At 44.9% G+C, this 22445-nt stretch overlaps 1 protein-coding gene, 1 long non-coding RNA gene, 1 other non-coding gene and 1 pseudogene across 4 annotated transcripts in view; 2 read left to right on the forward strand and 2 right to left on the reverse strand.

The window, feature by feature from the left end:
- The window catches only part of LOC136460569 (serine carboxypeptidase-like 26), a 9381-nt gene extending 4539 nt beyond the window's left edge, over positions 1-4842 (reverse strand). Inside the window, exons 1-2 of the mRNA XM_066460221.1 lie at positions 4815-4842; positions 1201-1479 (exon numbers count right to left, since the gene is read on the reverse strand). Of these exons, the coding sequence (XP_066316318.1) occupies positions 1201-1479; positions 4815-4842 (307 nt within the window). The remainder of the gene's footprint in view (positions 1-1200; positions 1480-4814) is intronic.
- Positions 4843-8600: 3758 nt separating this feature from the next.
- LOC136458222 (uncharacterized) lies at positions 8601-11768 on the forward strand. Of its 2 annotated transcripts, XR_010759927.1 has the most exons (6): positions 8677-8734; positions 8835-8939; positions 10054-10128; positions 10213-10716; positions 11312-11431; positions 11516-11768. It is a non-coding gene; the product is annotated as an uncharacterized lncRNA (long non-coding RNA). The 2 variants fall into 2 exon arrangements; XR_010759926.1 differs by lacking the exon at positions 8835-8939 and having other exon boundaries at positions 8601-8734.
- A 4403-nt stretch (positions 11769-16171) lies between these two features.
- On the forward strand, positions 16172-16245 carry TRNAM-CAU (transfer RNA methionine (anticodon CAU)). The gene has a single exon. It is a non-coding gene; the product is annotated as a tRNA-Met (tRNA).
- Positions 16246-20208: 3963 nt separating this feature from the next.
- LOC136460570 (GDSL esterase/lipase At5g41890-like) lies at positions 20209-21285 on the reverse strand (annotated as a pseudogene).
- Between the last annotated feature and the right edge of the window lie 1160 nt (positions 21286-22445).

A 22445-nucleotide genomic window follows, 5' to 3' on the forward strand; every position in this document is an offset into this window, starting at 1 on the left:
TCGGCAAAAAAACCGCCACGTGGACATCCGTCAGCTAGTATGCCGGCCGTTAGAAGTTTGCCGAGTGTCCGTTAGTGGCACTCGACAAAGAAGTAAGTTTGCCGAGTGTTTTTCTTTAGCACTCGACAAAGAAATAATTTTACTGAGTGTTTTTTTTGCACTCGGCAAATAAATAAGTTTTCTTCCCTTCTAACCTTGAAACTTTTTCTACTGTCCACATACAACATGTGGTACTCTATGTTAAGATTTGGTATATTTCTGGATCTGTTTGCTATATTTAATTAATTTATTGCATTTCAAGGAATTTTTTGGTATAAGTCAAATTTGAACTGCAAGTGATTCAAATAATAGAATAAAATGAGTAGAAAAATAATATTCATGTTATTGAGTCTGGTGTGAGGCCTTACCTAGGAAATGAAAAGAAATTTTGAACATCTTATTCAGGAAACACGACGACGAACGTGTGGCCGAATAGTTTTTAAATTCTAAAAAAAGCAAACGAAGTCTGAAAATCATGAGATTTGTCAAGATCTCGTGATATCATACGTGGAGGCCGTGGTAAAAAATTGAGAAGGTTTCGCACAATTTGACACGTACGATGTTTACAAACCGAAGTATCTCAAAAGAAGAATCGTAGCGTTGAGAAGGATTCGGTAAGATTTGGAGTCAAAGTGACGATCGAATTGGGATCTGACTTCAAAACTTTTTGCGTAGGCAATAGAGAACATAGATTGCTTCGTGTTAAATTTTGGTAGTTTTTTTATCTATTTGATAATTTTAATTTATTAACTGCAATTATAGAATTTTAATGGATACAAATTGAATTTGAGCTATAACTCCATGAAATAATGGAATAATATTCGTAGAAAAATCAAATATGCATTGTTGAGTGAATTTGATAAGGTATTTTCAAAGTACATCGGAACAAATTTAGTAAAACACATTATGGAAAAGAAGGAGAAGAAGGAAAATGAAAAAAATAAGTTTGTCGAGTGCCCCTTATCTGGCACTCGGCAAAGCTGGGGTTTGCCGAGTGTCAGACATGGGACACTCGGCAAACCCCTTCACCGGCCCCACCCATGCACAGTAATTTAGGGTTTGAAAATGGAAAAAAGCAAAACAGGTTTGCCGAGTGCCCGCCATCTAGCATTCGGCAAAACAAGGCTTTGCCGAGAGCTAGATCGCGGGCACTCGGCAAACCTTGCGCATATCCACCCATCGGCCGCACACACAGGCACACACTCACACACACGCCACACCGCCGCACCGCGCCCCCGGTCGGCCGCCGCACCGCACCCCCAGCCAGCCACCGCACCGTCCCCCCGGCGCCCCTGACCCCGGCGGCCGGCGCGTTGCCCCCCGTGCGCCCACCGCCGCCCCGGAGGTTCGACGCCGCCACCCGTGCGCCGCCTCCCGTGCCCCCGCCGCTGCCCGTGCGCCACCTCCCGTGCCCCGCAACCGCTGCCGCCCCCTCCGGCCCTACTCAACTACAAGGTCATTTCTTCTGCATTAGTTTATCCTGCTATGCAACATGCTAAATCAGAAAATAGGTGTGATGCTTCCAATCTATCAAATTGAGCATATCCATCGCTTCTTCACATTTGGGTACACGAGAAATCTTGCTAGATAAACAATCGTAGCTAATTTCTCCTTGCTAGGCTTGAATTTGGGAACAACCTTAGTTCTTATGGTTCTTAAGAGATGTTTGCAGTAGATTACTATAGCTTTTGTTTTCTGCTTTCAGTACAACCATATAAAGCTCTAGACCAAATGCCCTCTTTTATCTTGCTACATAATATGTATATGTTTCAGTAGGGTAATAAAATGGGTAGGGGACGCGGCCGTTTGTGTAGGGGTAAGGCTATGTGGATGATGCCCTGCACCTACATGCGGCAACAATAATTTCATCAGTCTGTGGTTAGACTACCTTCCCTCCTTTTGCTGCAGCCATTTCTAGGTAGCCAATTGACTAAAATTGGTACATAAATGAAGTCTGCTCATGTTAACCACGTATTAGCAGGTTGTCTTAGCTGTAATGAAATATGGAATTAGCTTCTGTAGTGTTTCTGCAGTGTATCAATTAGCACAAACGCGTTGTATTTGTTATATTGATAATATTGCTGCCTCTTGTTTCATCTTCATATGTGGTTAGAATTTCTTTGCTGATAATTGTGGTGTTCTCATTGTTGTCGCTTATCTTATTATAGAAGAACATGAATTTCTTGTCAGTCTGAACTTCTTTTCTATTCATATGTGGATCATGTGCTGCATAGGTAAGTTCTATCTCTCATTCTCTGGATCTGAACCTCTATTGTTTTCCTAATGGGCCATAAGAGAAGTGGTAGATCACCTCACCAGATTCTATTGTTGAGACCAGTTTGAAAATTGTGCTGTTAGCTTTTCTTTAGTCCAATGGCTATGGTAATGATGAAATGGGAGCAATGCAATGCACCTTATTTTTTAGGTTTGAGTCATGATTAGTTCCAAGGCTCTGGGATGCTCGCACTTTCATGTAAACTGTGTTAGCTCTGCAACAAGTTATTTCATCATTATTTCTTGGACTCTGTATGTGGTTGTCGGCCATCGTGCCGTTGGTTTGTTGCAAGTTTTGGTTATCTCACCGTGCAGGGGAGGTGCTGTCGAAATTTACAATTGACACTATTATGTTCGTTTGTTGCAGGAGAGGCTATTGCAAGGATCATTCCCCACCGTCCTCAACTCGTCACTTTGCAGGACAGCAAGGTGAGGCATCCTACACCCCTCTTTCCGTATCATGTTCGTATATCACGTAACCTAGCTAGGCGTCTCCCGTTCGAAAGAGATACGGTTGAAAATATGCAGATCTTTGCATATCTATAACCGTATCTGTTTCGAATTGTCCACGTTTTTTGGAGAGCCCGAGGATGTGTAGATAGAGTTAGTTTCTATGCTCTACTCGGATCCGAGATAGAGTTTCAGCAGCATCTCCCTGTTGTTCTCCGGATACACAATCTCACTACTAGGACGTGTATTTGGAGAACAACGGGGAGGTGCTGCCAAAATTCTGGCTCGGATAGGAGTAGAGCATGGAAACTAACCCCATCTACACATCCTCGGGTGGGATTAGGACCTATCTTCACCTATTAGACTGCCACATAGGAACCTATAGATGCAATTGATTTTTATATTACTTGCTGATATGTTAGAGGATGGATGACCATGAGTGGATGTACACGGGCCGCTCTAGTCAGGGTTTGTTGACCGATGAATGGATTGAGAAGACCGATGCTTTCTTGGAACTAGCATTTGCAAGGGTTAAAGGAGCACGTGCCACTTGATGTCCCTGCAACATTTGTGCAAACACGCGTCGACAAACAAAGGTGGTCATGGGTAAACATCTTTGCAAGAATGGATTTACGGCGGACTATACCCGATGGATCTACCATGGTGAATCCGATCGTGTGAGAGACGAGGTCATGAGACAACGCATCGAGGATTATGATGCTGATGCCGGGGTATGAGACATGTTAAATGACTATCATGAGGCACACTTCGATGAAGGACGTAGGGAGGAGGAGCCAGAGCCAACCACAAAGGCGTATTATGATATGTTGTCTGCGGCACAGCAACCCCTTCATGGGCATGCCAAGGTTTCTCAACTGGATGCCATTATACACCTAATGGCCGTAAAGTCCCAATTTAGCTTGAGTCGAGAAGCCTTTGATGTTATGCTGACAGTTGTTGGTAGCCTACTCCCGGATGGTCACATCCTGCCAAAGAGTATGTATGAGGCACATAAACTCCTTCATGCACTTAAGATGCCATATGAGCAGATACATGCTTGTCCGAAGGGATGCATCTTATTTAGGAAAGAACATATGGAAGCAAAGTACTGTGTGAAGTGTAAATCATCTAGGTTCCTAGAGGTAGACTCTGGTGATGGTCAGAAGAGGTAGCTCACCGTCCCCGTGAAGATCCTACGGTACCTTCCATTCATACCGAGGATCCAATGGCTTTATATGACTGAGGAATCCGTGAAATAGATGACATGGCACAAATACAGACGTCGATACAATCCTGAGAAGTTGGTGCATCCATCTGATGGTGAAGCATGGACAAGGTTTGATATGATTCATCATGAGAAAGCTCTAGAGGCAAGTAATGTACGTGTTGCGCTGGCAACAGATGGGTTCAATCCTTATGGAATGGTGGCTGCCTCATACACTTGTTGTCCCATGTTCGTTATCTCTCTCAATCTCTCCCCTGGCGTCCTCTTTCAACGATAGAACATATTCTTGTCGTTGATAATTCCTGAACACACCCTGGTAATAATATGAGTGTGTACATGGAGCCTCTGATTGATGATTTGGTCCGTGCTTGGGAGGAAGGGGTATGGACATACGATCGAGCTACAAAGACAAACTTCAAAATGCATGTTTGGTACCAGTACTCCCTGCATGACTTTCCGACGTATGGGATATTCTGTGGCTGGTGTGTTCACGGGAAGTTCTCATGCCCAGTATGCAAGGTGTCTCTAATGTTCATTTCATTGACGAAGGATGGCAAGTATTCTTTGTTTGACAAACATTGACAATTCCTCCCTCTTGACCATCTATTCAAACAAGACATCAAGAACTTTACGAAAGATGTAGTAGTTGAAGGCCTTGCACCCTAGATGATGATTGGTGTTGTGGTTCGTGCTCAGTTAGATGCTCAGTTAGATGCTCCGCCTCGACCGACCTCTGGGGAGCCCCTGGGGGCGGGCTCTGCCTCGCTTGACCCCAAGGTCGTAGGCTCCATCTTGCCTGACCTCTAGGGGGTGGGCTCCGCCTCACCCGACCTCGAGGCCACAAGCTCCGCCATGCCTGACCTCTGGGGGCGGGCTCCATCTCACCGGACACCGAGGCCGCAGGCTCCGCCTCGAGCGACCTCTGGGGGCAGGCTCTGCCTCGCCCAACACCAAGGTCGTAGGCTCCGCCTCGCCTGACCCCGAGGCCACGGGCTCCACCTCACCCGACCTCTAGAGGCGGGCTCCGCCTTGCCCAACACCGAGGCCGTGGGCTCCGCCTCGCCCGACCTCTGGCGGTGGATTCCACCTCACCCGACCCCGAGGCCACGGGCTCCGCCTCGCTCGACCTCTAGGGGTTGGCTCCACCTCGCCCGACACCAAGGCCGTGGGCTCCGCCTCGCCCGACCCTGAGGCCGCAGGCTCCACCTCGCCCGACGGGGTCCCATACCGCCACCAATCACTCCAGGTCTAGGCGTATGGGCCTGGGTCAAAACTCTGACACCAAGAAAGAGACCGACACGCCCTGATGTAACACGTGGCCATGACAGGCCATGCCTTAGGATTCACATCAAGAACAACGTTGCGTGTACCGGTGCTATTCTGCCTAACCCCCGTATAAATACTAACAGGCGCGTCAGCTCACCATGATGTCTGCCGTGACGGAATGGAACGCCATGACCGACAGACGATGCCTACGCATGGCGCCAGTGGCGGACAGGGCCGCAACATGGAGCTGTCCCTGTTGACATCTACAGGGTCGGGGGACCCACATGAAGGATAACAAGAACGGCAAGTGACCAACGTTTTACCGTTTAGCGTTTAGGATAACACTGCAATAAATCTATTTCAACATGGAAGACATGACATCATCCTCTACCAACTAACCATGCATCATCTTGCACTAAAAACCGTATCATCTTACTAAGTGGAACATTTTAGTTGTAAACTATCAACATCATCTCTACTTAATTTATTTCAAAATTCTTCAGAATCTCTACAAGTCTACAACGACCACTACGGGATACAGTCGTTTCGCCGAGTGCCAGGGGCACTCGGCAATGGCCTAAAAACACTCGGCAACTGCTTTACCGAGTGTAACACTCGGCAAACAATACACGACATCTTTTTGTCGGCAAACAGCTATTTGTCGAGTGTTTTTTGTCGGGCACTCGGCAAAGCCTTTGCCGAGTGCCGGAAAAGCACTCGACAAAAATTTACACTCGACAAAATGAAAATGCGAAAAAACCCAAAAATAATAGTAAAATTTTTCAAAAAAAAATTCGAGGTAGGCCGCCACCGGCCAGCGCCCGCCCGCCTTCATCGAAGTCGGTGCATTTTTTGCGCTCAATTCGCGGCTAACGCGGCCGGCGGGATTCGAACTCACGACCTCTCCCTCGCGTGTCTGCTGCTCTACCAGAGCACTACACTGTCACTTGTGTCTAGATTCTGTTATCTATCCTCGTATATTATACTAAACCGAGAGTAAATTGCTTGTTTGAGGCCCTAAACGAATTCAAATAAAAAAGTGGTCAACGACAAAGTTTCATAACTTTTCGAGATCTACAATTTTTATCTAGGAAGTTTTTTCATTCGTTGTCGTTTGAAAAATTTGAATTTTAAATTTGAGAGATTCAAACGTAGTTTTGCATGATAAGATGATTTCAAATCAAAAAGTTGTCAACTACATAGTTTCATAACTTTTGGACATCTACAATTTTCATTTAGGAAGTATTTTCATCCGAGGTATTTTGAAAAATTCAAATTTTAAAATTTTTAAATTCAAACGTCGTTTTTGCATGACAAGATGATTTCAAATCAAAATGTTGCCAACTATAAAATTTCATAACTTCTCAAGATCTACAAAGTTTATTTTGGTCATTTGTTCATCCAACATAGTGATAGTAACATTGTTCACAAATCTTATATATATCTCTTCTACTTTCATGAAACTAATATGAGAGATATAGATTTTATGAACAACGTTATTGTCGCTTTGTCAAATGAAGAAATGATCAAAATAAACTTTGTAGATCTTGAGAAGTTATACAACTTTGTAGTTGAAAAGTTTTTCATTTGAATTCATCTAGGGCCTCAAAAATTGCTTTGAAAAACTGATTTGCCGAGGGCAAAAAAAAATGCACACGGCAAAATGCCTCTTTGCTGAGTGCCAAAACAAAGGCACTCGGCAAAATACATCTTTGCTGAGTGCTAGAAAAAAGGCACTCGGCAAAGACGCATTTTGCCGTGTGCTGAAAAATAGCACTCGGCAAAATACATATTTGCCGAGTGCCAGAAAAAAGACACTCGGCATAGATGCATTTTGCCGTGTGCCGAAAAATAGCACTCGGCAAAATACATATTTGCCGAGTGTCAGAAAAAAGGCACTCGGCAAAGACATATTTTGTCGAGTATTTTTTTTTCGAGTGTATTTTATTTGGCACTCGGCAAAGACCGTCTTTGCTGAGTGTCCGATAAAATACACTCGGCAAAGCATCCGGCACTCGGCAAAGTACCGGTTTCCGGTAGTGGACGCGCGGGGCATATCTTATACTATATATACACACACAGCACACATTTGCTCGATCAATGCGGCTGGATACGTAGAGGAGTAGGAGAGCTCACTCGGCTATAGAGGTGATCTAAATGTTGGGCGACTCAACGCTTGAGGATCTCGGCAATGGCGGTGTCATCGCTGCGGCCGTGCTTGTCGTCCAGCTGGTGGCGCTCAGCACGTACGACCGTTGTTTGTGCCAGCACCCGGCAGTCCGCTTCTTCGTGTGGGGTGCCTCCATGGTATTCCTGCCGTTCTCCTATGCCATCCTCTCTGCCCTACTGAGCAGGGTCAAGGAGTCCAAGCATGAGAACCCTAACGCCCCTACCGGTCGTCGTAACCCCGACGTCCAGAACATGTGGACGCTCCTCCTGTGGCTCGTGTTCATCCTCACCCTCAAGTGCAACGCGCGACGGAAGTCAACGCTATGGCCTCCTCGCCTGCGGAGGGTGACGCTAGTGTCGACGGCTATAGGATCAGCCCCCCCGTGGAGAACCTCGCGGCATACGCCTTGCTGGCCTACCTTATCTGGCTCTGCATTCCGGTGGTGGTATGGCTGGGCCATCTCAACAAAGCCATCTTCTTCTTGTTCAGCGCGCTTGGTCTCGCCAAGCTGGCGCTCAAGCTGGCTGCCTTCTACAGCGCGAGCGGCTCGTTCGCGCTGGGTAAGAACGCGCGCCTGATCGCCAGCTACATGGAGCAGCTCGTCGCCGACGGCGATGACGGCGGCCTGGAACAAGTGTCGCGGTACATAGTGATGGGAGAGAAGAAGAAGCACATCGAGGAGAGCCCTCAGGGATACCGCGTAAAGCACGATGCCCTGCAGGAGAAGTTCAGCGGCCTTGTCACACTGGACCGCGTGTGGTGGCTGGCTGAGCACGGGGATGGCGTCCTCGCCAAGAGGGTGGAGCTCAGGGATCTCTGCCTCTCCTACTCGCTCTTCAAGATCCTGTGGCGGCGGCTGTCAGGGTACCCTCTGGCCGACGCTGGGTCCGTCGAGGCGCTTAGCTTCGTGCTCAGAGGCATGGACAGCGCTGGCACGGGCGGCGTGATCAACGCCGACAGGGGAAAGTGAAAAAAACTTATCTATTAGCGCCTGTGGAGCTTATTTCCGAGCTCCTGACTGCTTTTTTATTATGGACCCCATGTGCATGTCACTTTTCGTAGGCAGTGGAACACATGCATTTAGCCGGCTCAGGGCGCTTGGCTCGTTTACTCTGGCTTGGCTCATTCAACCTGTTCACACTCGCCTGTCTCTATCTGTCTCGTATCCCCTTCCATTCGGTCCCATCTCCTTCTCACGTAGGGGGTTGCGCCGCCATCGCCATCTTCCTACAACGCCGCCGCCGCCTTGTTTCTGGGACGCCGCCAAGGCCTCCGTCAGACCGCGGCACATCTACGGCGAGCACGCAACGGTACTTTCTCCTCCTCCCCTGTCTCTCTCGCACTACTCCTACCTCTCTGTCTGAGCTCCTCTCTGCCGTCGTTCCTCTCTCTTCGGCGCTGTTGCGTTAGCTCCTCATCCCTCCTCCTTCCTCACTCTCTCCGTGGGAAGTGCCAGATTCTTGACCTGGGATTTCATATCTAGGTCTTCAGATCCGGGATTTGTTCTTCACGAAGGTACCTTTCTGATGAATTGATTTGCTCACATTCCTATTCAATGCCATAGTGCAACTTTCTGTATGTTTCAATTCACTTTGCATCCTCTCTAGGTTTCGATTCGATTCGATTCCTCTGTATGTAGCTTTTAACTTTCTCAACGGCGGAGAAAATCATTCTCACTGAACGAATTTTGTTTGATTTGCTCATGTGTATGACTGCACATAGGTTCTAACATTTTATTTGCTCATACTAACATTTTATTCTATTGAACTTGATACCTTTATTGGGTCACTGTTAATTTTGAAACTTTTTGTAAATTTTGAAACTGAGCTCCTTATCAAAATTAAATGAAATGAGGTCCCATTAATTAATTGTTTTCAAGGTAAAGACTTTTTTCTCTAAAATAGAAGGTTCTTTCTCAGCGTTGATAGATTGCCCAAGATGTTCCTGTTGTGGCTTTATAATGGAGTTGGTACTTATTGTCTATTTCAAATGTTTATTCCTTGTAAGGTATGCCTTGAGTATTTTGTGCATGTCTGTATGTGAGAATATTTAGTCTGAGGTTGACAGTTATCATGTGAGTTCACTAATGAACATGAATTATGCACATTACTTACTAACTTCCTAAATATTTTTCCTTAAAGGTATTAATCTGTTCATAGGTTTTTGATTTATTCTTTTTTCTTTTCTTTTTGACTGATGTGGACAAAAGTACCCTGAACATTTTATTTCGAGCCGATCATGAAAAATGGTTAGCGAGCCTTGGCTTCTCTTTATCGATAGAAATGGCAGCATTCTAGGAATTACATTTTACAAAAGTTTTTGTATATTCCATCATTTCTTTTAGAAGAGAAACAACAACATGCAATGAATTAGATGTTTTTTTTTCAAAACTAACAGGCAAGCTGCCCCTCTTTCTATTTGCATTAGTTTAGTCTTTCTAACAACATGAGTTTGCTATAAAAGGACTCATAAGAGCTGATTTCAGCACATGTCACCTAACCAACTCAGGATAGAACACTTGATCCTTATGGCTGGTCTAGGGTCAGAACCCCAACTACTTATAAGCTGCATAAATTGGAAGAATAATAATTCATGTCATGTCAATTCAATCTTTCTCTCATGTATGCAGCCACGCCCTGCTAACTCAGTCTGCTACAGTTGGGCAAGGAAAATGAAAGGAGTGGCTAACAATAGCCACAGCGAGGTTTGTTTGAATTTCTCATCTATCAACTAATTTCCAGAAGGCTGTCGTATCCCAAGATATTAAAATCAATCTTGACATAAATAGGACTGAAACAAAGGTGCCACAACTATTGAAGACCAATTAAATAAGGGGCTACAACTAATTCAAGATTTGAAGCCAACTGTTGGATTGGCAATTGCTTGGGTGGTACAAGACCACCACAATAGGTTATTAGAAGAGTTTATTGACTTGAGGTACACTTCAAAATGCTGCTTGTCTTGCTAATTCCTTTTGTGTATTCCATTTTTTGTGCGAACACAAGGTTGACAAGTACCCTTGTGTGTTCGTTTTTATGTGATGAGTGATTGATCAACGTGATCCACGAATAGGTTGAGTCGGTTACTAACTCTACCATGGCGAAAGCTATGTGTGCATGTCTCTTGGCTCGTGGTGTGTAGGTGTGGAGCACGGAGTCGGTAGTTGACGGCGAGGTGAAGGTCAAGGAGGACGTGCCGTGCTGACGGACCAGGAGTGGTGAAGGACGGACGTGAGGCTTGGACCGAGAGCGGTGAAGGACGGGTGTAGGCATGAGTGCACAACACCTAGGAGGTGAATGTTTCAACACCATGCGTATGTTGAACCACCAGCTGAGCTCTGCTAGGACACTGGTGTGGTGCGGATAACTCCCTCTGTCTGGCTCTTTCTGTAGCCCAGAATTTTCGGTTGAAGGCTTGGGAATTTCCGGACTATAATTCTAGCATCAGTCTTTTCGTCTGTGGTTGGCATGTTTGAACTCCGATCCGATTTCCGTTTGCTGTGACGGTTTTGTGGTGTCCCGCTGTGTTCCTAGGGAACATCCACCCACTCATTTGGGTCGTGAACATCATGGTGTTTTATTTGCGTGTTTGGCGGTGAAGTTGGGACAACGACCAAATATTTCGAAAGAAATTTTACGGCTCCCATTCACCCCCCTCTGGTCGCCGTTTACGGTCCTTCATTTTGGTTGATTGCAAATGTGGGATTCATCATGCCCTGCATTTTTTTTTCAAACAGAGAACTGTAGGACTTATTGCTGCTTGTGCCTAGCTTTGTTAGTTCTGGAAGGGCTGCATCCTAAACATCGTGTTGTGTTCCAAGTGTTCTTATTTATTATGATTGTTTTGTGCTTGAATTAGTTGCTTTTTGTCACAATAAATAACTGCAGGATTTTTATGTGGGTCCGAACTTGGCTGTTGCTATTGCTTTACATAACACCGTCTCCTCTGACGCTCACTTCGTCGCTGATGTGTGAGTCCACGGCTGCCTCTGAGGATGGCGCAATCAGGTACGCCCTTCATGTCCGCTCGTGTCCGCTCGTCAGTGCTCCGTAGCTCCTACGATTCGCTCATGCTGCCGGTTGCGCGTACAGATGGCTTCCTCGCCTCTTCCTCTCCCCCACCCCCAGCGTCTGCGCGGCACAGATGCTCAGTGGTGCCGGTGCGCAGATGTGCGCAGTCTGCGCGTACGCCTCCGCTTCTCCGTCGCCCCACGGCCCACCCTCAATCAAAAAATGTCTTCCCCCGCGTGGCAACACGAGCAGGGATCAGCGTCGGCCTCTCCATCACTGGCGTAGGTACAGCCTCTCTCAGCTCCCCAAATTGGTTTGGTTCTTCATCGACGGTTCTTATGTCCCCAGAACGATTTGGTTCTTGATCTAGGGTTCCAGATTGATTTTTTTTCTTGCGGTGTGTTTAGTTGGCTGAATTTTGGAATTTGGGCTACTGTAGCATTTTCGTTTTTATTTGACAATTAGTGTTCAATCATGGGCTAATTAGGCTCAAAACGTTCGTCTCGCAATTTTCAACAAAACTGTGTAATTAGTTTTTTTTTCGTCTATATTTAATGCTCCATACACGTATCGCAAGATTCGATGTGATTGGTACTATAGCACTTTTTGGGATTTTAGGGTCTTCATATTCATTGGCTCGTGTGCAGTGCAGTGCCGCCTGCTCTCGCCATGCATGTATTTCTGCACTCTGCACTCAGTACTTGCTGCTGGCCGCGCGCCTGCCCGGGCGGCCGGCCGGCCCTATCCCGAAAGGACGTGACAAATGCGATTAGTCATCCTTAATCTACATACTTGATTGATAAGCCTTGATGTATAGGTATGCGTATGCCTTCCTTGCTTAAGGGAACCATCAGGTCAAGCTTCTTTTAAACCTGAAGTAATATCAGCCCATCCTGATATCATGATATGTTTATTTCGGAATATTATTATCGATTGTTTTATACCCTTGACAATGAGATAAGGTTTCCTCTCGGGGAAGGAACCTTATCGGAGAGACAGATAGACTTTCCTTTCGGGAAGGGAAGTCTATCGAGGTAAGCCCCCCTTGATCAGGGGGTTTGGGGGGTGAATCAAAGAGTGGCTTGACCCGAACCGGAGCCAAAAACGTAGGTATAGGGTCAAAGCCACGGAGAGAGCAGAAAATCCCCCTTGAGGGGGGTAGGGGGGTGCTACTAGAGAGGTCTATAACTTTTATGAGAGATAGAGTTTCCTTTCGAGAAGGGAACTCTATCGGATAGATATTCTTTCTTATAATCTCTAGTCTAGGTATAACACTATAGGGAGATAGACTTATCGATAGAGAAGGGAGAGATAGCCTTTCCTAGGAGGAAAGGGTATCGGATCCCTGAATGGGGGGTATGGTATGACACGAAAACCGTCTCAGATGTGCGTTATCGGCCCGAAATAGGGTTCTTCGGGCCTTCGGGTGTCATACCATTAGGGGTTGTTAAAACATGCGATATAGCGCATGTTTTAATAGGACTTTATTGGCTTGATTTCTTCTTCGAAGAAATGCCTGCGTGTACACGTACGCACGTGTACACATACGTATGCGCGTACGTGTGTACTATTTACGTACGCGCGCGCATAGACTCACTCCGTTCGCTATAATCTCCCTACGGTCAATTATAGCTCACTCCGTTCGTCTAACTCGCTACGCTCGGTATTCACTCCTCTTCCCTCCCAGGAAAGAGTCGTTACTACCTCGCTTCGCTCTAACACCTATAACGCTACGCTTCGTTCTAGATAACCTTTCCCATCGGAAAGAACATCTATCACTACGCTACACTTAGGAAGGGAGTGCGGGGCGCCGCTCCCTTCCGTCAATATACCTTATTTTTCAAAAATACTATCATCGATTTTCCTGCCAGGGAAGTCGATGAGAGGATTTTCAAAGTCAAGTTTTGTATGATCGTGAAATGACTGATCACTTTGATGAATCCCGAAAGGATGTGACAAATGCGATTAGTCATCCTTAATCTACATACTTGATTGATAAGCCTTGACATATAGGTATGCATATGCCTTCCTTGCTTAAGGGAACCATCAGGTCAAGCTTGTTTTAAACCTGAAGTAATATCAGCCCATCCTAATATCATGATATGTTTATTTCGGAATATTATTATCGATTGTTTTATTCCCTTGACAATGAGATAAGGTTTCCTCTCGGGGAGGGAACCTTATCGGAGAGACAGATAGACTTTCCTTTTGGGAAGGGAAGTCTATCGAGGTAAGCCCCCCTTGATCGGGGGGTTTGGGGGTGAATCAAAGAGTGGCTTGACCTGAACCAGAGCAAAAAACGTAGGTGTTACAATTGTGGTGGGCTCGGTCATTTCGCTAGGGAGTGTCCCAAGCCAAATTCAAAACTCATGCTTGGAGACCGAACCAAACCGATGACACAGGGAGTAGTGGCGAGAGGTGGCAGTACACAACAGCCGAGAGGTCGTGGAGGTCCCATCTCTCAGCGGGACGTGAGATTTGGAGGCAGAGGAGGCGCGCGAGTCACAGTTCAGGCACATCACAGCGAGGCTGGGGGACCAATCAACAGACTAGATCAGACAGATGACACTACCGTGGCCACAGAATTGATAGCAGGTATCTTCAATATTTCTGGGTGCTTTGCTTATGTACTGATTGATATTGGATGCAGTCACTCAGTATCATCTAAAGCTTGGGTCAAAAGATGTGGGCTGGCGACAATAGAGAGTGGAAAAACAATGTTGATCGGAACACCCACCTTTGAATTCTTCATTCAGGAATTGAGGTGTTCATACCATAAGATACAGATTGTAGGACGAGAGCTAAGAGTAGACCCAATAGTTGCAAAAGCAGGACGGTATGATGCTGGGCTTGGAATGGTTGACAACACAGCTTCACTCGATTCAATAAATCAATAGTTCAAACCAGCCCACTAATAGCTTAGATAGTGGCCCTTCCACTTTGGTATAGTTGACCCTACCTATTAACTCAAGGTAAGACCTCTGACTCAAGGTTCATAGGAAGGGGGAACCCAGACGTAGTGGGATGTAGGCTTCAGTTGTTTTGGTACTTTTGCACTACCTATGTCTTATTATTTATTTTGTAACCCGCTTTTCACCGGCAGGTCAGTAGGCCTTTTAGAAGGCGAACAAACGAAACCGCGGGCGCTAGCGCTATCTTGTTCGCTTTTGTCAACTAAAGTCGCACGTAGCGCCAACTAACTGATAGCTGATAGAGCGCGGAGCCCCGAGTCTAAGCGAGCAGAGCCATTTCTTTCTACTGTCGTCAAAAGAAAAAAAGTACTAAAGGCGAAGGGCATTCTGTTGTACAGCTACTTTGGTTTTGGTATAGTTACAAAGGTAACCGGTAGGTGACTGTTGAATCGACAGTAGTTATGAAAGGGGGAAATAGCTCAGTTGGTTAGAGTGCTGGTCTGTCACGCCAGGCTGTGCTTATTTCTCGGCAAATAGCTAAGTCGACACCTCGAGGTAGCAACTCAACTCTTCGTAGATAAAAACAAGTGTTCAGTAGATCAAACCCTGTATTAATGGTTCTGGCAGGCTGCTGGCGTGGGACTGTAAATCCTCTTTCGCTAGAAACACTACAACAATAGAAGCACCCTTCTAGAGATAAGAATAGCAAATGTTTTGAGGCACTGATGGAAGCATGCCAAGGTGAAGTTGACGATCTCTTTAGCGTTTATCCTTCTCTTTATCTTGCCCTATGTGCTCACGTTGTGAGTGCCGCAGGATGATTTAGTTCTGATCGAGTGCTTGACCACTTGAGGAGGGCATATTCTTCAGCATCTCTCTTGTCGGATCGTATCCCCGTGACCACGTCATTAAAGAGACAGTCTTTCTTTGGTTTGGCCCACCGATTTACCGTCGTTGGTGACACTCTTCTGAGCCCCTAGATTCGCCGAAGGATGAGATCTTGCCTATGCTGTAGTGTAGGATGAACAGGAAAGTTCTCCATTGAGACCCCACCGCCGTGGAAAACTACTACCTTTTCTTATTGAAAAAAGAGCTTTGTTATCTTACTTGCTGGCTGGTAAACGCTACCCCTACCCTTGAAAACTTGTTTACTTTTGAGGGCCGGAGTTTACTTAAATTCAAGAGGGACTTAAAGGATTTCTAACTTCACTGTCCTACTTACTCATTGGATGAATTGACAGAGTCTCTTGCCCTTTACCTTGGATATACACAAGATTGTTCATTCGCTGTAACCACTAGTTCTAGAACTGAATAGGAAAAGCTATATGGCACTCAAACAGAATGGATAGCAACTGAAACTCCAAGAGGTAGTATACTAATATACTTTTTTTTTCCTAAAAACCGGCTTTCCTAAGATGCCTATTGGTCTAAGCTTTATATCTATCCTATCGCTCTCTTGAGCATACCTCATCAAGTTGTCGCATTTCATATTGTAGTCTTGAACAGTACCACTCCCTTGTTTTAGGCTAACGAATTGCTGTCGAAGCGCTTCCCGAGTCATAACATCTAAATACTGATCATTGAATTCTCGCTTGAACCACGCCCAAGGAATGGTTGGATTTGAACCATCATTATCTCCATTATGTCTCTTCTTGGTCGCCCTAACAGCCACTCTCAAACTCACTACTTGAGTGACGAAAGTCACTTAGCTTCTTTAATAGGGCTTTCCTTTCAGTTACTCCGGGGCCCTGGGAAGAGGAAGAAGGAGATAGAGCAAAGGGTCTCCTCTTTCTGTCTGCTCTTCCCAGCATGTAGAGATCCGATTGGGCTTATAGTTTAATTGGTTGAAACATACCGCTCATAACGGTGATATTGTAGGTTCGAGCCCTACTAAGCCCATCTGACCTGCTTAATCAAGGACTCCAATAGTCACCTGAACCACTCTCTCAGATAGCCCATAGCCTCTCTTCTGGATGCGAAAGAAGATTCGATCAACGTACAAGGTTTGCCTTCTTGTGAGAAGGAGGGAATTGTGTTCTCAGTGCAAAAGGAGTCTTTGAGATGGTTCAGTGAGTCTAAAGAGAGAGAAGATCAGTAGAGCAGTCCGGCAGCAGTTTGGGGGTCAGCTTTGGGATTTGCCTGATCGACCCCTACCAGTGTATTAATATACAAAAATGAAGATTGACATTCGTATGTACAATTTACTGGTTCTTCCTCACGAATTGAGACCCATTGTTTATAGGTCTGGGGATAAAGTAATGACTTCGGATATTAATGAACTTTATAAGAGAGTTATCCGTCGGAACAACAACCTTGCCTATCTATTAAAAAGAAGTGAATTAGCACCAGCAGATTTAGTAATGTGCCAGGAAAAATTGGTACAAGAAGCCGTGGATACACTTCTTGATAGTGGGTCCCGCGGGCAACCGATGAGGGATGGTCACAATAAAGTATACAAATCACTTTCAGATGTAATTGAGGGTAAAGAGGGGAGGTTTCGCGAGACTCTGCTTGGGAAACGGGTCGATTACTCAGGGCGTTCTGTCATTGTTGTGGGTCCTTCGCTTTCCTTACATCAATATGGATTACCTCTAGATAGCAATAAAGCTTTTTCAGCTATTTGTAATTCGCGATTTAATCACAAAACGTGCTACTTCTAATGTCAGGATTGCTAAAAGGAAAATTTGGGAAAAGGAACCCATTGTATGGGAAATACTTCAAGAAGTTATGCGGGGACATCCTGTTGAACAGAGCACCTACCCTACATAGATTAGGCATACAGGCCTTCCAGCCCACTTTAGTAGAGGGACGTACTATTTGTTTACATCCATTAGTGTGTAAGGGTTTCAATGCGGACTTTGATGGGGATCAAATGGCTGTTCACCTACCTTTATCCTTGGAAGCTCAGGCGGAAGCCCGTTTACTTATGTTTTCTCATACTCCTGTCTCCCGCTATTGGAGATCCTATTTGCGTGCCAACCTAAGACATGCTTATCGGACTTTATGTATTAACGATTGGAAACCGTCGAGGTATTTGTGCAAATAGATATAATAGTTGCCGAAACTCTCCAAATAAAAAAATAAACTAAAATAATAACAATTATTATAAGTATACGAAAGATAAAGAACCCCATTTTTCTAGTTCCTATGATGCACTGGGAGCTTATAGATAGAAACGAATTGGTTTAAACAGTCCCTTGTGGCTCTGATGGAAACTAGATCAACGCATCGTTGGGTCAAGAGAAGTTCCGATTGAAGTTCAATATGAATCTTTTGGGACTTATCATGAGATTTATGCCCACTATCTAGTAGTGGGAAATAGAAAAAAAGAAATCCGTTCTATATACATTCGAACCACTCTTGGTCATATTTCTTTTTATAGAGAAATAGAGGAAGCCATACAAGGATTTAGTCGGGCCTATTCATACACTATCTAAACAAGGAAGTGAAATTCGGCGATGCCCCTTTCGGGGGGCATTCCGATTTGGCTAGTACCATCTTTTTTGCCGCGCAAATCCAGATTGAGATTGAGGAAAGGGAGTAAATTAAGTTTTCGAATCACTGACTCAGGCCCATTGTCGAATCCTACTTAGCAATTGTTGAATCCTACTCAGCCAAAAAAGGGGGTACTTATTTATGGCAGAACGGGCCAACCTAGTCTTTCATAATAAAGAGATAGACGGAACTGCTATGAAACGACTTATTAGCAGATTAATAGATCATTTCAAAATGGGATATACATCCCATATACTGGATCAAATAAAGACTCTGGGCTTCCATCAAGCCACTACTACATCGATTTCTTCAGGAATCGAGCGGAACAACAGAGTTTTCTTTTAGAGAAACACTACTATTATAGAGCTACGCGGTAGAAAAATTACGCCAATCCATTGAGATATGGTATGCTCCAAGTGAATATTTGAAACAAGAAATGATTTCGAATTTTTGAATAACGGATCCTTCTAATCCAGTCTATCTAATGTCTTTTTCAGGAGCCAGAGGAACTCAGGTACACCAATTAGTAGGTATGAGAGGGTTAATGGCAGATCCTCAAGGCCAAACGATTGATTTACCTATTCAAAGCAATTTACGCGAGGGACTTTCTAATGTCTCGGGAAGCGCTTCGACAGCAATTCGTTAGCCTAAAACAAGGGAGTGGTACTGTTCAGGACTACAATATGAAATGCGACAACTTGATGAGGTATGCTCAAGAGAGCGATAGGATAGATATAAAGCTTAGACCAATAGGCATCTTAGGAAAGCCAGTTTTTAGGAAAAAAAAGTATATTAGTATACTACCTCTTGGAGTTTCAGTTGCTATCCATTCTGTTTGAGTGCCATATAGCTTTTCCTATTCAGTTCTAGAACTAGTGGTTACAACGAATGAGCAATCTTGTGTATATCCAAGGTAAAGGGCAAGAGACTCTGTCAATTCATCCAATGAGTAAGCAGGACAGTGAAGTTAGAAATCCTTTAAGTCCCTCTTGAATTTAAGTAAACTCCGGCCCTCAAAAGTAAACAAGTTTTCAAGGGTAGGGGTAGCGTTTACCAGCCAGCAAGTAAGATAACAAAGCTCTTTTTTCAATAAGAAAAGGTAGTAGTTTTCCACGGCGGTGGGGTCTCAATGGAGAACTTTCCTGTTCATCCTACACTACAGCATAGGCAAGATCTCATCCTTCGGCGAATCTAGGGGCTCAGAAGAGTGTCACCAACGACGGTAAATCGGTGGGCCAAACCAAAGAAAGACTGTCTCTTTAATGACGTGGTCACGGGGATACGATCCGACAAGAGAGATGCTGAAGAATATGCCCTCCTCAAGTGGTCAAGCACTCGATCAGAACTAAATCATCCTGCGGCACTCACAACGTGAGCACATAGGGCAAGATAAAGAGAAGGATAAACGCTAAAGAGATCGTCAACTTCACCTTGGCATGCTTCCATCAGTGCCTCAAAACATTTGCTATTCTTATCTCTAGAAGGGTGCTTCTATTGTTGTAGTGTTTCTAGCGAAAGAGGATTTACAGTCCCACGCTAGTAGCCTGCCAGAACCATTAATACAGGGTTTGATCCACTGAACACTTGTTTTTATCTACGAAGAGTTGAGTTGCTACCTCGAGGTGTCGACTTAGCTATTTGCCGAGAAATAAGCACATCCTGCCTTCTACCCATTATATCGACGATTAGGTAGAGCTCTTACGGGGGCTAGGTTACCAGGATACGACCGTTCCACAATAAAACATGGCACTAATGTATCCCCTAAGGTCCCAACACCTTTTGATCAATACCGAAATCATAACATTTCTATATGATAATTTTAGATTGCTCTACCAGACCTAACTACCAAGATTGACCTCTCCATGCTCGTCATTTCTAGTGCTTGCACAACCTCCTGGCGCCTTATTTACTGACAATTCCCCGGGTGTAAGCCAGCACTTGCAAATGTCTTTTATTTCATTAAAAAACTCCTCTTTGTCGACATTGTCTTTTCCAAACATTCGAGGTCTTAGTTGCAAGTATGAGAAATGTTGGTTTTGGTTAATAAAAATGAAACATTCAGCACTGGATATTATTTGACAAATAAGCCTTTACTTAATTCACGCTTCGCCCTCAAAGTGCCAATTTAAAAGCGAACAGCTAGAAGCTCCCGCATCAGAAGCTAGAATTGACGCCACGGCATAAGGCATCGCCTCCATGCTATGTGCACACGGCCCCAAAGTGGAATGGCTAATTTGCACAATCTGGGAAGCCCGGCCTTCTCCCTCTCAGTTCCTCCGCAATCGACTTACCAGAAATCGTCGTGGCAACTCCACTTCAACCCCCCACTCTTTCCCGGTGCCTATACTTAGCCCTTTGAAAAGTCTTCTAGTACCTCCCGCGTGGCAGCCCGTCAGAAGCATGCCTCATAAGAATCTTTGTGGCGACGGTCGAAGCCTCCTCACTCAACTTCTGAATCAAACCACCTTCTGGCTTCGTACTACTACTACCTCCCAGGTCGTCGTTCTTTCCATTGCTTCGGGTTCCTTCCTCTGCTTCGGCGCTGCCAAACTCCTTCGTATTTACGTACACAAATTTGCTCTCTGGACCCATCTCTTGGTTCATCTTTTTGACCATCCTCTTCAATTTCTTGTTGTAACCTTCAGTGACTCGATTCGCGGATGCTAAACACTCCCCTATAGGCATGAACTCCAGAGCACGAATGTACGGTATACAACCGAGTGGCCCGACGTCGGACACAACAAACTTTCAAGCACCGAGTTCATTTAGCCTCTTAATCGAGGGAAAGAAAATAGAGGTCAGCAGCAAACAAGAGCAAGCGACACAAAACTACAGTAGGGATAAATTGGTAGAACCTTCTGATAAAATGTCAGATTGGAAACCAACACATCCAGAAAGTATGAAGGATAAGACTTCTCTCGTCCAAAGAACGGTACTGAAGGTGAAAGATACTCCAAAATGTCATTGGATCCTACAGCTACAATGAAGAGCGCCGTCTTGAAGAAATCACTTGCTGCTTCCTCCTCCATGTTCTCCAGTATCTGAGCTCTGGTCTTTTCAAAGTAGCTGATTTGCTGTCCTAGTGGAACTCTTCCAATCTACAAAGATGTTTCATAAGCAAGAAAGATTGGGGAAATATCCATAACTGCTACGCAATCAAGGAATTTGCATACATAAAAAGAACGGGTCTCATCAAATATGCCAGAAGAACCAGAGGTATAGTTGAAGAGGTATAGTTGATCCCACTGTTCTTCATTGCAGCACTTGAATTTGGAGTGGGTGGAGGAAATGATCTCTGCCTCAAGGCTTCACCTGAAAGCGTACTGACTGGAAATGTGAAATCTGCTATGCAATCACAGTAACTCATGAAATCCACACTTGACAGTACCAAGGATATCAGCAATTCTCATCCCATTTGCTTCCAGTTGGCTTGCTGCCAGAGAATGTGAAATAGAAAGCCTATCTTCGAATGTGCTTAGCCTTTCTCGAGGATATTACCTTTTCTTTAATCCTCGGCTTAAACCCTTATTTCATTCCATTACATGAATTCTGGACCCTATATATGCATTTTTCTAGCGCTAGGAATCGTATTTCTTTAATCCTGGGTATTGGGGTAGTCAAAGCAACAACTAGATAATCCAAAAGTGCTCTTCACCAGGAATCCATCCCCGAACCACTTGACTTGTACCTGGAATAGAGAATCAGCCAATGGAAAGCAAGGCTTGTAGTTAGATGTGGGAGATGCTCAAGACAGAGCGTGATGGCAAGAGTGGAGCGAATAATAACAGTTCTTTTTTTAGCAGAAAAAACTACAGCATCCCTTGCCCAGAGCCACAAACCATGTGCTTTCATTCAATTGTTAGATCAGATCATTTTTTTTAGAAAATCCTTGATTTTAGGAAAGTACCATACCAAGACGAAGAGGAATAAGGAAGGGCGAAGCATTGAGAAGAATGAAAGCCTAGTGATTGCAAGCAAGTTTGGAATTTGTTGTACCAGGCACGGGGAGCCTGTTTAAGGCCATAGAGCGCCTTTCTAAGTTTACAAACATGCTTTGGATAGGTTGGATCAGTCAAACCCAGTGGTTGAAGCATGTAAACCGGCTCTTCCAAGTCACCATGCAGAAAAGCATTATTGACATCCAATTGATGTAATGGCCAACCAAAAGATAAGGCAATGGTAAGTACAACACGTACTGATGTGGGTCGAACAACAGGGCTGAAAGGGTCTGTGAAATCTACTCCTTCCTCTTTGCTCCGCACCTTTGGCTACTAGCCGGGCTTTGAAGCGTTCTAACATCAGCTCTTCTTTATACTCGGTAAACCCATTTACTGCTCCCGATGTTGCCCGATTGTTCTTATACCACATTTCTAAGTTGCACGGGCGGGCTACCAACTCACATTTTGATGGATCTAGATTGTGGTTGTGTTTTGCGATATCATGAAGTGTTTCGTATATTGTCGTAAGTGGAAAAGGCGCGCAACATTCTCGATCAGATCTCTTCCTGGGTTTGTCTCCGCTTTTCTTGGGCTTCACTAGTAAATTCTTCGTTTCATTGCTTGTCTCATCTACACCTGACAAGATAAGGTCAGAGTGTAATCGGT

Source organism: Miscanthus floridulus, chromosome 6 (genome assembly GCF_019320115.1).
Source record: "Miscanthus floridulus cultivar M001 chromosome 6, ASM1932011v1, whole genome shotgun sequence".
Classification (NCBI taxonomy): Eukaryota; Viridiplantae; Streptophyta; class Magnoliopsida; order Poales; family Poaceae; genus Miscanthus; species Miscanthus floridulus.